The sequence below is a fragment of the Nicotiana sylvestris genome, chromosome 9 (genome assembly GCF_000393655.2).
Source record: "Nicotiana sylvestris chromosome 9, ASM39365v2, whole genome shotgun sequence".
Taxonomy (NCBI): Eukaryota; Viridiplantae; Streptophyta; class Magnoliopsida; order Solanales; family Solanaceae; genus Nicotiana; species Nicotiana sylvestris.
The window spans coordinates 106670908-106687095 of NC_091065.1; the positions used below are offsets into that span (position 1 = coordinate 106670908).

The window sequence follows — 16188 nt, forward strand, 5'->3', positions numbered from 1 at the left end:
CTCGGGTTTTAGCTTATTAATGGTCTGACCCTCGACCGGGACCGCGATTCGAAGCCAAATGTGTATGACAAATTATGAATAAAATCAGAACCTTTCAATGTCTAGAAAGCGAAAAAATAAGTTAATATTGCCTTGATATATGTGTTACAATGTGTCCAATGAATAATAAACTTTTCCTTTATATAGTCGAGGAGTTTTACCTCTACTACAATTCTAAAAAAGGTAAAAATTCTCCTTGTTCATCAATTACTAATACGCTACCGGTATCGAGCGAGATCCGCACCGTGATATCCTGTTGGGTGCGGATATCACGACCCTCTATTAATCGTGTGCAATCGTTTGTACTGCTTTCCGAGGTCTTGGAACTCGTTCCGGATTCGTGGGGTGTTGACTTGTCGTGCTCGGTGTTGAGCACCTCGTTTTGGCCTCGAACCAATGAGTTGTCAGACTCGATCTCTATCTCATACATTCGTACTTCGTCAGACTCACCGAGAACTCGGGGTGTGTGTTGACCCCGAGTTCACCCGTATACAATACATTTCTTTTGTTTCTTTCACATATTTAAGTTTTGGTGTAGGTGACCACGTGCACCTTATTGTGATTGGGCATTAGTGTACGTGTGTGTGGAATACTTATGTGTAATTTTCTCTATAATTAATCATAAAATTTAAGTTTAAATCTTTAAAATAATTTATTTGAAGTAACAATAAAATTGGCCATAAAATTATGATAACAAGTAGCCTACTAACAACCCCCCCCCCCAAAAAAAAAAAAACCCAAAAAAAGGACGCGTTCCCAGAGCCCCTTCTAATAACCCTTGCTAAACCTTCTCAAATTACCCTGCAGATTTTACTGCTTTCAGTCGAAAGCTTTGACAATGGCTACCGTGAGAAATCTGAAAATCAAGACATCAACTTGCAAGCGCATACTGAAGGAGCTTCATTCCTATGAGGAAGAGGTGGAGAGAGAAACTGCCAAGACTGCTGATATGAAGGACAAAGGCGCCGATCCCTATGACCTCAAACAGCAGGTTTCAATTTTGTTACTATTTCAATTTTGAAGCATTTGGCTGTTTACTCCCCACTGTTTTGTAATTAATGGGGGGAGATTGGGGACATCTTTAATGACATCAAATCCCCAGCCCTACGGACACATACACAAGATAAATAGACAGATTTAATTTTAAGTTATAAAATTCAGCTAATAGAGATCATGAAGTTCACATTCATTGTTGTCTTGTAAAGTTTCTGAAGTTCACTTGGTTTATGTGGCATTGAGTTAAAAAAATTGATATCATGTGAAGAAAAATTATCTTGGAGTTTTGGATAATCGAGAAATACTCGAAGGGCCAATGGCTCAAGGTTTCAAACTTGATGGATGATGGGCACTTCCCTATACCCTTCTCCATTTAAATACTAAGCTTTTGTCACCCGTGATGTTCGCGTAGCTCACACATCGTACACTGCACTAGTAGAAAAATCCCACGGGGCTAAAATTTTCTTGGATTTTGAGGGTCATATTATGAAATTAGGTGTGTAGGGAGAAAAATAATAAGTATCTGGAAAAAACCACCATTATTCCTTTTCGTACAGTGGTCACAGATTTGCATGAATGTATACATGTTTATATGCCTCTTTGAGTATTAAACATACATTAATGGAAGTTGTTAAACAAGGAGGAGAGGCAAACAAAGCGAGAAAGGGGAGTTACTTAAGATGTATTGTCAACTACGACTATGAGTGAAGAGATGATTGTGGAAAATTTACTCAGAGGGAAAGATACAACGCCTATTGCTTTTCTGTTTTCATCTTGCTTCTGGGTTAGGCAGGTGATATTGTATAGATTACAACCCCCTTGTGTGATTTCTCTTCTACTAAAATTTAACTGATCAAGTAGAAAGAATAATATTTCTTCTCTTTTGAGTTATTCCACTGAGTATTAGCTTCATAAAAGCTTGGATGTCATCATATGCAATTTTAATCAGAGGTAACCCAACAAAATCTGAGTATTTTAAGAGGCTAGACCTTAGGGATTTTTGTAGGGTCTATATACATGCATTGATCCAGTCGAAGAACCTTGAACACCTGGGTATGTCCAGGAAATGTCATTATAAGTTGTAGCAACTGACGACTGTATTTTACATAGTTCTGACATTTAAGGACTTGGTAATTGTTGCGTTGCACTTAATATACTCTGATTACTTGTTTGCGTTGTTTAATTATGTATATTCTGCAGGAAAATGTGCTGGCTGAATCCAGAATGATGGTTCCTGATTGTCGCAAGCGCCTGGAAGCAGCATTGGATGACCTTAAAGGAGCTCTGGTATTGTGTAATCTACAATTAATGCTCTATTTGATGCTGCTAAACTTCTGGGTTTCCCCCGGTACACTGCCCCCCCCCCCCCCCACCCCCAAAACACACACACACAAAAAAAAAAAAAAAAAAAAGACCACTCTCCTCCAGGAATTGAACTGAAAATGGCAAATGGCAAAGCTAGGGAAATATGTAGGAAGATGACTAAATGAATCAATGGGATGCTGCAAGTAGTTTAATCCATCAAAAGAGGTGTAATTTGTTTTTATGCTTAAGTTAAGCCGTAGTTGGGTTGCAAGTCGCAGCTCAAGATACTCAGCATTGGATTAATCCTTCGTAGTTACTGCTATTAAAAACTATGTTGCGTGGACTCTCCAAAATGGTGCAGCACCCGTGTCGGATCCTCCAAAACTACACTACTTTTGCAGGATCCAACACGCATCCAACGACATTTTTGGAGAGTCCGAGCAACATAGGTTAAAAAAACTTGGAGTGGTCTCTCAAGTTGGTATTGCCAGGCGGGAGTTGTTCCTGGCATTCATATTTGCAGACTTATTTGACTCTGAAAAGTTGCTAAGTTAACAATAAGACAACCTTGATCCCATCTTTTATTTGTTCTGATAGTTCCCATAGGAATTGATGCTTTTTTGGCCGTCATTCTTCTAGTTTTTCCAGCTGCTTCTGCCTTAGGTTGCTAGATATGCCTATATGCAATATCATGTGCTCACTTGTTCCTGCTTCTTCTTCCGCTTTAGTAGCTTAATTGCTTTCAGCATCTGTCTATACTCTATAGTTACATGAATCTCCTTCTACAAATGTGTTATACTTAAGTGTCCTGAATGACTTGGTGGTCATCGCTTTTCCAGTATGCAGAGAAAGGAACTCTACGGATGTCCAGATTCATTTTTTTGTTTCTGCATCTCATGTGGGCATGTAGTTTTCTTCATTTTGGCTTTACACTATTGATTGCTGGTGTAATACTTTGGATTGTGAACTGCAAACTTCTTGCCATTTGTTTGAATCCATATAATCTTTGTCACTGCTGAGGCAGTAACAAAGTTTTCAGGTGAATTAAGAAAGTGACGCACTGGACCAACCTCTCTTTTAATGGCCAAAACAATCAGTAGTTTGTGACCAAATTATCACGATGATACAACTGGAAACCAGGTCCCTCCAGGATTAGAAGACAATCTTGCTTGAAATGCTTTAAGTCATTTAAGATGAAAATAAATTTCTCTCTTTGAATTGAAGTCTATCTTGTACAAAGAATTTTGGACCACATGTTACGTATTAAGTTCTCTTTTAATAACCGTCTAAATGGTCGTCTGATTTATGCACTCTGAATTAAGGGACCATTTGCTGGATAGTATAAAGCCAATCAACACCGTCAAGCTTATGCTCTTTCTTCTTTTAGATAACCCTCATTTTTTTTTAAAACTTGTCTTTTTTATCCTGATAAGGCGAGGGTCTATCTGAAATAGCCTCTCTACCTTCTCAAAGTAAGGGTAAGGTCTGCATACACACTACCTTCCCATACTCCACTTGTGGGTTTATTTTTTTATTTTTTATTTTTTACTTGTTGTTGTTAAGTTACTCTGGAACGTTGAGTGACGCATTAAGGCTCTTTAGATGTGTTGTTGTACATGTCAAAGAGCCTTTTTCTTGCTAATTAACGATGTTAAGTTCTTTAGCTGGAGTAATCTTTCTTATTAATCTTTACTTTAATCCAATTGCAAATTATGCAATTATCCTTGTTAGCTGCTTTTTGAGATTACTCACAGCAATTTATGTTAAATATATCTGACATGTGTTCAAGTTTGATGCTATTAATCTGAGGATCATGGCTAATTCTTTGCAAATCGTGTCAATGAGATCAACTTACATCCCAGAGGAAGCCCTTCTAGAACCGGAAACATAGAACTCCCTTCTCAGATCTTTCATATGGTTCCTTGTCCCAAATACTGACAATGACATCTCCTAGAGCATGGTGCAGCTACACCATATGTATTTTTAGCTGCATTATGGATACTGGGTTATTGACAGAAAAGAAATCGAATAATTTCCATACTGACGATCCTTGCGACTCGTATTCTCACATTATAATTACACCACCTCTTCTACCTATGGATCCTAGGTTAATCCAATCCACCCATTATCCTATCATATTTGTCTAACAATTTGATATGACCACTCTTCAGTATTTCTTTCATTAAATTAATTTGTTTTTTAAAGTAGAAGATATTATCTTTCAACTTTTTTTATGACAGTGGTGTCGGGGATAACTTGCGTGCGCCTTGACTATTCCGGCGGCTACCTATTATCTCGTATTAGCATATATATCGGGCAACTTTGAACACAAATGCTTAGGCAGATGGGGAAGAAATCACGTAGTGTTTTTTTTTTGTCAGGATTTTAACCCTAGTCCCCAAGGTTTGTACCCACTTCATTGACCACTATACCACACCCTTGGGTGCATATTATCTTTTATTTTCCAGTGAGCATCTTTAGCGTCCTCCCTTTTTATGATTCTTTTTATCCAAATGAGAATGTGAACTTTCATTACTTTTGGTTGTTTTCCTTCCTTCCCATTGTGTCACTCAAGGTCTCCTTAATTTATTTGAAATTCTAGCTTCTTTAGATCTTTCTTATCTGGGAATCTGCTGATGATAAGCTGATTGTTTGTGCTCCATCTATGCTCAATGAAAGTCTTAGCATCCCCTTCGAAACCCTCTGTAAGGAACCCCGATAAGTTAGAGAGAGTGATTGGTTTTGGCTCATCCGCTTTCAGTTCTTTCGAACAAGGCCTGAGTTTTCTTTTTGAAGCCCTCAATATACCAATTCACTTCATAATATATGTTCGAGCCGAGTTTGGCACCTTAGTGCTTGACTCGTCAAACTCACCTCTTGCATGTGTTCCTCACCCTCATACCGTGGCAATAGAATCTTAGGGCTTTGAAGGTAAAGACCAGTCCTATCAGCTCCAACTCTATGTTCGCTTTATCAGAGCTTCATTTTCTCTCTAGAATCTCTATAGCAATGGTCTTTGATCTCTTACCATTTGTAGTTTAGTTCTCTATTCACTTGTGACATTTGCTGAGTAACCATCTCGAATTAGACGTTCTGGAGCTCAGAGCGAAAGAAACCAACGGCTAGACAAAGCTCAGAGCTTGATCTTCTTTGTTTCTAGAAAACTCTCTTCCTGAGTTGTAGGTCTGACCTGTCTGACCTCCTTCTCAGATCTTTCTTGTTATAGCGAGATCCCGGAGGGCTAGTGGCAGGGTACGAAACTCAGTGGATAGTGGATCCACCCCTCTCCCTTTCTCCACTTGAATATATGGCTTTTGTCTGCAGCAGGGTTCAAACTGTGACGTGCACCTAATCCACATGTCAGTGTTGCGATCTTACCACCAAACCAAAGCCCTGGGGGCTTAACATGAGGGTCATTACATTGCACATCTTGACCAAATTAATTCGATCATCATTATGTGGTTGGCCTGATGCCTTCTCTTAACGATTGATGTCTTCGCTGTTGTGTAATAGTACAAAAGACTTACTCCTGCTATCGAAAAATGTGTGTTTTTCCCTTAGTTGAATAGACTGTAATTTTTCGTCATACTACACTAGGCTAAGTTACTCTTAGAGTCGATTCAATCTGTCAGTGAGATCTTGCTGGATGCTTGATTCTTACGGGGGGATGACTTACTGGAATTCTTGGGAGAAGTATGTTTCTGTTCTTGACAAGTGGTCATGTTAAAAATGCTGGCTAAAGCTTAAGATGAAATTTTTGGGATATTGTACATACATATCACTGGAGGGGATGAAGGCCCTCATCTGAACTAACCAGGAAAACTAGAAAAGTAAAATTAAAGCTAGTCCTTGTTGGAAAAATCTGCATCATGTTGTTATAGCAAGAGAGCTGACTATAAGTTTTAGTGTACCTATCAAGTCTTTCTTAGGGTAAAATGTTAAAACCGCCAAACTGGGAGCAGCATATGTTGGCAAATGAGACTAAGATAGTGAAGGAAAGATTTTGATTTCCAATCAGCAGCCGTTTCTTTTTAGGCTCACAAATGTTTTCACCGATAAGGACTTGGGCCGTGAAACGTTGTCTAACAAATTGTGAAAGATTACTAGTCTATATTTTGTACTCTTGAACCAAAGAAGTCCAACCACTACGTTACAAGGGAAGGCTTTACAATTCTAAAGATTACTAGTCTATATTATGTACTCTTGAACCAAAGAAGTCCAACGACTCCGTTACAAGGGAAGGCTTTACAATTCTTGCTGCAACTGATCCTTTGGTGATTGTGTGAAAGGAGCACAAGATGCATCTTATCTTCTTCGTTCTGATTTGTATTTTGAAGACGCTTTATCTAATGAAGCAGGAAGAAGACTAGGAAAGCAATCGAACAGACAACGCTCTGTAAGAGAAGAGCTAACTGGAGTACGCCTGGAACGACGAATGAGGAGTATGAGAAGAGAGTTTCGAAGGTCAGATCAGGTTGGCTTGGCTTGGCTGGTAAAGCTTGAACTTTAGCAGGATGTCTTTGTTAAAGTAGACGAAAACGAATGAATTTTAGCAGAATGCCTTTGTCAAAGTAGACGAAAATGATATTGCAAGGTAAGGGGTGGGGTTCAATTATGGGCAACACTAAAAGCTCACAAGTTTTTGCCTTGAAAATTAGTAGATACGTATCTCTTGAAAGTTGATTTGTGGTACTATGAAATCTTCTTTACTCTCAGTAGGTTGCATTAGTTCAAGTCTCATTAAAAATGCATGAAGCTGTTCTTCCTATTGCGGTATTGCCTCCATCTATTTTACTTAGGGAGCTCATGTTAGCTGTTTCTCTGATGATAATTTTGGGGAATATTATTTCAGGTTGAGTTAGAGGAGACGGACCAAAAAGACGGCCCCGAATTTGAAGAAGCTCGAACCATAATAGCAGATGTTGAGAAGTTGTTTGAATCTTCGGAAGTTTAACTTACGTCGTCTTGTCCATTAGACTTTGTTACACTACATTTCTAACTAGAGAACTCTTCCTGCTGCCTGATGAGCTATTGTCGTGCAATCGTGTGGTACGTTCTTGTGTTATAAAACTCGACGTGATGGAGCTCATTTATCAAATTATCATGTGTTTATCACTAAACCATGACGCCAAAATCAATATTGAACTTTGAGTTTTATGATGTATTATGTTTATTTCTTTGATATCATGTGAATCTTTTGTGCGTAAGGGCGTGGCCATCAATGAAATGAGCTCGTCTTCTTTCTTGGTTCATGTGGTCTAAAAGAGAATTTTTTTTTAAATATTGATTTTGGCTCTTTGAAGGTAAGGCTAGTAGCAACTAAAGATGTTCAGTAGACATTTCTCATAACCTCTAAATTATAATCATGTGAAAGCAACTATCTAGTTTCATGGCATATTGTCCAACTTCTAAGAAATGTGCATATGATACGGTAGGATTTTCAGTCATTTTTCTCAAGTCTTAACCAATTAACTTGTCCTGCTCATGACCTTTTATTAGTCCTTTTTAGTTATTCATTTGAGGACAGTAGTGCAGGATTTTACATGATATTCTTTCATTTTCAGCCTATTAAAAAAAGAATGACACTCTTAAATTGAGAAAGAAGAAAGAAGGACCAAGTCTTTCGATTCATCGAGCTAGGTGTTGCTTTTGTCTCCTAGTTTTGTGTTTCTTTTTCGGCTGTATTTCAGATTCTGCTTTCATCTTCAGATGAAGGAGACATCATTAGCTCGCTGCTTCCAAGCCCGCCTCTTAGTTGTCACTGCTCGCTACCGTTACACCATTCACGCAGATCGTTTCTTATGCATTTTTACTACTTTGACTAGCGCCTGACAAAGGGATGATTTTTTCCTAAAGCTAACTTTCTTTATCGGGCGTCTCTCTCTCTCTTGACGATAAAAGTGATGGTCCGGACTGTCTGAAACAAGCGGTAATTTTTCTCAATCTTAATCCTAGTAATAAATATCACGGGAGGCGCATATTTTTTTTTTGAACTCTTTAATTTTAAATTTTTGATTTACGCTTAATGACATGTTTTTTATAGATAAAAATATCATGGTATATTTAAAATTACAAGTTTTAGGATTACTTTTGTAATGTGATAATTCTTTTTTTCTTTCTTAACTTATGGACGCAGTCAAACATCGACGTATAAAATGAAAAGATTGCAATGTATTTCACCCTTCCACTAGTGGATTACTTTTCGTATGAAAATACCAATAACCAAAAAGTCCGTAAGCGCACTGGAAACGTTTGAAAGCTTTGAATTTCTTTTGACAATGGTCCTATTTGTTTAATTTAGAACTTATATATGAATAAAAAAACTTTTCCGAGCTTACAATTTTAAAACACTTGAGCGATTGTAACAAATGAGAAGTGTGATTTTTTTTTTTAATTAAATTTTCACTGGTGGAAATGCAATAATTCTCGAGTGTCCGCTACGAAGTTGCCAAAAAAGTGACATTAATAATTGAACACTTGTGTAAAGAAGCGTGAATGCATGATACGATTAGTAATAAACTGATTAGAAAACACTTTCTTAGTAGGTTTCACATGCGTACACTATTTTATCACTTTCTAATTACTATTTTTGTCTTATAATAAATTCTTCTTTTATGTACATTGTGATTTTTCGGCAAAAAGGATTCAGATAAATCCCATTCTGACCCTTTAGCTCTGCCTATAGTAACGATTATAGGTATATATAGATCGGGTTGGTTCGGGCTTTCCAATTGCCAAATCAAACTAATTGTGTCGGTTTTATTAAATTTAAAGACCAAACCAAACCAATACAAGTCGGATTTTTTTATCTCGGTCTTCTCGAATTATCGGGGGTTTTCCCCCATAAAGTCTTCACAACACAAAACAAAGAATTTGTGCTCTAAATATTTTTTTTAATCCTAGTAAGACATAACTATATAAGGTGTTTTTCAAGAAAATAACATAAAATATGAGATGAGCCATGTCATTGTATTAAAATATTCAACAATAAAGATAATAAAATCATGTACAACAAATATTATTAATAAGTCATAATGAAAATAAATATAATTTAAAATTACTAAGTTGCTAAAATAAGTACGACCAACTAATAATGTTATTTATATGACTAAATACTAAAAAAATAAGTTTTGCATTTTATTTAAATCATGAAAAAACTAAAAAAAATAAAAAAATCCAATATTATTGTCATTCCGAGCACAACTGATTTTTTTTTGTTGCTAATAAGGCTTTTATTGAAAATATAACTAGTGGATTACTGAAGTCGGAACTAAACGGTATGTTACAGTTCCAGTTACATCAGAAGCTAAAAGCGATAAAGCTAAAGTAGGGGAGTTTGCAAAAAGTAAAACATCATTAGTTTGTAGATCCGTGCTTGTCTTCCCAAACTTGGCCAAGACATCCGCTACACCATTACCCTCCCTGAATGTCTGTTGGATTGTAGTCACCTGTAGGTCCCGGAGCATCAACCTGAGAGTCCGTTTTCACTTACAATGGTTTGAGATTTCGGGCAGTCGCTATGTGCAGACCATAGTATAAAGCTAAAAGTTCATCTTGCATAATGTCAGTATGTAGCAAATGCCTGGTATAACCATATACCTATGCTTCTGAATCATCGCGAAAAACTCCAGCTGCCCTATCACTATGGGAACGATTATCAAAAACTCCATCAATGTTTAATTTAAAGCAACCTTGGGGTGGTGAGTGCCATTTGATGGAATGCTGGTGGTGAGTGTGCATTGGTGGGTGTAATTGGTAGCTACGTAGTAGAATTGGGATGCCTGATTAATAATAGTATGGAAATTAACTTGAGTGGTGGTTCAGTTGAAGACACTATTATTACGATTAGTCTAGAGGTGCCATAAGATAATTGGTACTATTATATGTAATGGCCCAGTATTGGGGGGGGGGAGGTTTTGGTTGTGTGTGGTGGGAGACATAAAGCTTTCACCCAATTTTGAGAAGGGTGTGTAGGGATCGGGATATTAAAATATTGCCATATAGGTGTGACATGTGGCAACAGAAAAATATATGTTCAACGTCTTCAGTTGCTTGTCTGCACAATGTACAGGTAGAATCTATGGAGATGATGCGATGATAGAGAAATGAGAGGGTGAGTAGTTTCTGTTGTAGCATGAGCCATAAGAAATGCTTAATTTTATTGATAGAATGGATCTTCCAAACTCAATAAAACTGAGAATGAGATTGTTGTCTGTTAGGAGGAAGTATTATTAAGTTGTATGCTGTAGAGTTAGAGAAAGCTCCTGTGGATGAGGGACTCCAAAAAAATTGGTCTGTAGTATTAGGTGCAGAGCTTAACATGGTATTAGTGATGAGGTTAAAGAGGTGAGGTGGTAGGTCGAAGGAAAGTGGGGAGAGGTTCCATGATCCGTTATAATGATAGACCTGAGAGGGAGGTTATATTCATTTTGTGGAAGTAGTCCTTGAATGAGCTGGCGTAATGTGTGGTGCGTAGGTAGCCAGCAGTAAGACCATAGTTGGATCTGATTACCATTGGCTATATTCAAGCCCAACCCCTGCTTGTAGAAAAGGTATCCTTTAGTTATGCTTTTCCAAATACAGGATATATAGTGTTTGTGTGTGGGATGCACTGTGAGATTTGGTTGTTGTAAGTTGGATTGATATTTAAGGTGGAGTGTAGCAACGCCAAAGTAGGGCAGTAATTAAGGATATAGTTTTTGGATATAATTTGGATATTCCTAAGCCACCATATATCTTAGGCGTAGTAATTTATCCCAGTTAATAAGATGTAATTCGCGTTTGTCAGGGGAAGAACCCTAGAGAAAATTTCTTTGAATAGGATCGATATGACAGAGTGTCTTAAGTGGTAGGAGATTGACTTGCATGGAATACGTGGGAATAGTATTTAAAATCGAATGAATGAGGGTTGTTCGGCCAGCAAAGAGGTTAAGGAGGTGAGGTGGTAGGTCGAAGGAAAGTGGGGAGAGGTTCCATGATCCGTTATAATGATAGAGCTGAGGGGGAGGTTATATTCATTTTGTGGAAGTAGTCCTTGAATGAGCTGGCGTAATGTGTGGTGCGTAGGTAGCCAGCAGTAGGACCATAGTTGGATCTGATTACCATTGGCTATATTCAAGCCCAGCCCCTGCTTGTAGAAAAGGTATCCTTTAGTTATGCTTTTCCAAATACAGGATACATAGTGTTTGTGTGTGGGATGCACTGTGAGATTTGGTTGTTGTAAGTTGGATTGATATTTAAGGTGGAGTGTAGCAACGCCAAAGTAGGGCAATAATTAAGGATATAGTTTTTGGATATAATTTGGATATTCCTAAGCCACCATATATCTTAGGCGTAGTAATTTATCCCAGTTAATAAGATGTAATTCGCGTTTGTCAGGGGAAGAACCCTAGAGAAAATTTCTTTGAATACGATCGATATGACAGAGTGTCTTAAGTGGTAGGAGATTGACTTGCATGGAATACGTGGGAATAGCATTTAAAATCGAATGAATGAGGGTTGTTCGGCCAGCAAAGGATAAGAAATTATTTTTCCAGCCATCTAGTTTTCCAGTTAAATGGTCGATGCGATATTGGTAATCATTGGAAGTGGGTTTATTGTTGGTTATGGGCAGTCCCAGGTACTTGCCAAAGGTAGTTGTGGAGTTTATGTTAAGGAGCAATGAGATTTTATTTTGATTGGCATTAGGTACATAAGCAGGAAAAAGAATTTTAGATTTGGAAAAGTTAATGCGTTGGCCAGGTTGGCTATTAAGTTGTTTGAAGATGTTGATAATTGTATGCGCATTTTTCTCAATAGCTCTGGCAAACAAAACTAGGTCATCGGCAAAAAGTAAGTGAGAAAGAGGGGTGGAATTATGAGAGATTCTTAACGGAGGTCCACATCATGGTCAATTAGACGGGAGAGTGATTCCATATAGATGATAAAAATATAAGGACTTAACGGGTCTCCCTGTCTAATGCCTCGTGTAGGTTGAAAGAATTGTGTAGGTTTCCTATTGATGGGTATTGAAATAGAAGAGGTTGAGACATATGACATTATTAGTTTCATTAAATGCAGAGGAAAATTTAATTGATGTAGTGAATAATGTATAAAAGACCATTCCAGACGGTCGAAGGCTTTCTCGAAATCAATTTTTAATAACATGTCTTTTGTTGATATTAATATTGATTTGATTTTGGTTTGAAATTTATTTGAGTTGCTAAAATTTGTTGGAGCATTTAAAAATTATAAGTCCTAGCTTGAAATAATACGTTAAAAGATAAAATTATGAAAAAGTTTAAAATATATTTATAAACTGCACTACAATAAATATTTTTATGTAGTGAATATATTTAAAACTTCTATATATACATGTAATGTCGGGTTGGTTTAGTTTCGATTTGAATTTTTTTTTTAGTTAAAACTAAACCAAACCAATTATGGTCAGGCTTTTTCCCCCAACACCAAACCAAATCAAACAAACCATAATCGAATTTTTTTCTCGGTTTAACTCGGATTATCGATTTGTTGCGATTTGTCGGTTTCCTTTATACACCCCTAGTAACAGTACCATCTTACTACACAACTTAGGAAGTGAACTTTTTTCAGTATCCCAATGAAGTTGCATGACCTTGACTATGTACCCCCAAAGAAATGTGACCTTGAATTTGATAGAATTTTGCAAGATTCATATTTTGATCAACAACTAATATGTTGGTGCCATCCTGAATTACCTACTTCCTTAATGATAATTAAATGTGCATATCTTTTTTCTTATCTTAAGAGTCTGTTTGGACATAAGAATTTTTTCACTTTTTTTCGAATTTTTTTTAACCTTTTTTCGAAATCAGTGTTTGGCCATAAAATTCTCAATTTTCACTTGAAGATGAATTTTGGATTTTTTTGAAAATTTGAAAAACACCAAAAAGTTGTTTTCAAAATTTTCGTTCAGATCACTCACAAAACTTCAAAAACAGCCCAAAATTATATTCATGTCCAATCACAACTCTAATTTTCAAATACCATTTTCACTTGATAATTTTTTTTCACTTTTTTTTTTGGAAATTTTACAATTCTTATGTCCAAACGCCCCACTAAATTTTCCCATGGTCTAATGTGTAGTTTAAATTTTGAAGTTCAGTCTATATATAGTGCTCGAGTGGGAGCACCTAAATTTTGTAGAAATTGGAGCTTGTACCTGTATAACTTAACTTTTTAATTGACATTTAGTAATATATATTGTACTGTAACATTTTTACGTAGTACTCCGGTCCGAATTTACATGAATACAAAGATCAAAATACTTAATTTATATTTGTTGGATTCGATCCGGATGCCACGAAAATTTAGGAAAAGCTTTTTTCTTAAAAGACTTTTTGCAACATCTATCTAAATTGGATGTAACTGTTACTGTAATGAAGCGATTATGAAAATTTAAATTGGAGCGATTATGAACGACTGAAACTGTAATGCTATGAAAATTTAAATTGGATGTTGTATGGGTCAAAATCTATCTTTAAAATATTTAAGCCAAGATAATACTAGGGGAAGAGTTCTCAGGTCGTCGTTTATCGAAATGATCAAAGAAGCTGCAAAGTATGTGGACGAAGAATCGACAAAGGCCGAAGTCGAAGAGTTAACAAGGGCCAAAGTCGAGGAGTCAACAAAGGTCGAAGCCGAAGTCGAGTACTTTTGACAGAGTTATAACGACTAGTTTCAAGATAGGACATTAAAGGTAATATTCTAGTGGATATTCTTTGTACTTGTACTATTAGGGTTTTTTAGGAACATGTTTCCTATAAATAGAAAAAGACATAATGAAAAGGGACATGTGATATTCATTTGTTAAAAGCACGCTTTGACTTGATAAAGATAATAAGATCTCATTGCTAAGATACAAATATCACTTTTTCAATGAGATTCTTTTCTATACTTTTTCACTAGATCCGAGAATAACTCAAATATGCAAAGGATTGCCTATCATTCATCATTGTTAGAAAGAACATCCACTTATTTCATCCTTTCTTGGGTGACTCATTCAATCTATTTAATTAAATGCCATTTATTGCTATTTATTGATATTGAATGCTACACTACTGCCTTTGATTTCTTGGTATATTTATTGCATACTACCGCCACTGTCCAACGATATCTACATAGCATTTGCTGCTTTTTCAAGAACTCTATCCTAGGGATATTATTGTTAGCTAAGATTAGCCTTATTTATGTAAATTTAATTATTTGAACCAAGATCTATATTTTTTGATCAATTAATTTGGCGCAGTCTGTGGGAATTTCTTAGTTAAATTTTTAGTTTCTTCTAAATCTACTATTAACGCAAGTCACTAACAGCAAAAAACCCCGAGATCTCCTTTCTTTGTGTATACAAAACCCTACATAGCAGGTAACCAATAAGAAACGACAAAAATAACAAGTGACTTCCCAACCAACCTCATGAATATCATCAATGAAAGCTATGAAATAGTAGGTAAGGACACGACGCCCAACGTGTCCCCTAGGCAAGAGAAGTCACCACCCCCACACTGCAACATAACAAAACCAGTGGAAAATGGGCCTCCACATCTACAGAGGAAGGGACGCCCCCAGCTGTAAAAAGCTCATCGAGGCATGGTTGATCGACACGCTAGCAAGCGTTCTCAACAAACCTGCTCCAAGCATGACTGCAGAAACCGCAAGGGCTTGCACGACATAACAAGCAGACGAGCCCTTCGCTCCAACGATAGGTATAGCTCACAATGTTACTAATAGTGCAGGTGACAACGCCCTCACTGCCATTCTAAAGAGAATGGAAGAAATGGAGAATAAAAACAAGGCACTCCGAGACCAGGTGAAAGAACACCAAGAATGATTTGACAAGATATCGGGCGCTCCTAGGCTACTGCCAAAAAGGGATGACGACAGGTTCGTAGAGCAGCCGTACAACTATGATGCAACCCCGCATGCCATACTAAAGGCATTAAAAATGCCTCCCTACCTCAGGATATACGACGGAAAGATCGATCCTGAAGATCATGTGACTCATTACGTCACTGCCATGAAAGGCAACGACCTCGCCAAGGAACAAGTGTCCTCCATTTTGCTGAAAAAGATTGGCGAAACCCTCATGGGAGGGGCATTAACATGGTATTTGTAGCTACCAGCTCGCTCCATGGAAACTTTCGAAGAAATGGCCGATAAGTTCGTAACCTCCCATGCCGAAGCCAAAAAAGCCGAGGCAAGAGTACATATTTGCTATTAAGAAGTCCATAGGAAAGGGACTAAGGGACTTCCTCGCCCGGTTCAATAGAGTAAGGATGACTCTGCTAAATATATTCGAAGTAGGGGTGGGCATTCGGTACTTCGGTTCGAGATTTAAGAATTTTGGTTCGGTATTTTGATATTCGGCTTATCAATTGTGTATACCAAATACCGTACCAAAATATTTTGAGTCGGTTCGGTATTTCTTATTTTGGTTCGGTACGATTTCGGTTTAAACCAAATTTCACTGGAAATCCGATTTGGTTATAATGATATATGCATAAGATATGGTTGCCCATGTAGTTACTCTATATTTGCATCTCAAGGTTCTGCTTCTATTACATATCTGAGGGTTCCACTGAAAACTTGTTTAAAAATTAGCATACCATAAAATAGCGAGTCGTATTTTTAGAATTAGTCCCTTGAAAAACAACCAAATTTTGACTATAGTTCATTCTGTTAGTGAAGAAAAATAACCACTGAAAACTTGTTTAAACATTAATGTTTTATATATGGAAAGATTGACCATTGGGCCTTTGCAATGAGCAGATAATTAGGTGACAACTTGAGAACTACAGATTCTATTGACTTTGAAAAATTCGAAGTGTA

General features: G+C 37.0%; 1 protein-coding gene across 1 annotated transcript; it reads left to right on the forward strand.

Annotated features, from left to right (window-relative positions):
- The first annotated feature begins 738 nt into the window (after positions 1-738).
- LOC104249481 (tubulin-folding cofactor A) lies at positions 739-7590 on the forward strand. Its single transcript, XM_009805916.2, has 3 exons — positions 739-1030; positions 2236-2322; positions 7193-7590. The coding sequence occupies exons 1-3, from the start codon at positions 878-880 to the stop codon at positions 7292-7294; spliced, it is 342 nt and encodes a 113-aa protein (XP_009804218.1). The 5' UTR covers positions 739-877; the 3' UTR covers positions 7295-7590.
- The last annotated feature ends 8598 nt before the right edge of the window (positions 7591-16188 follow it).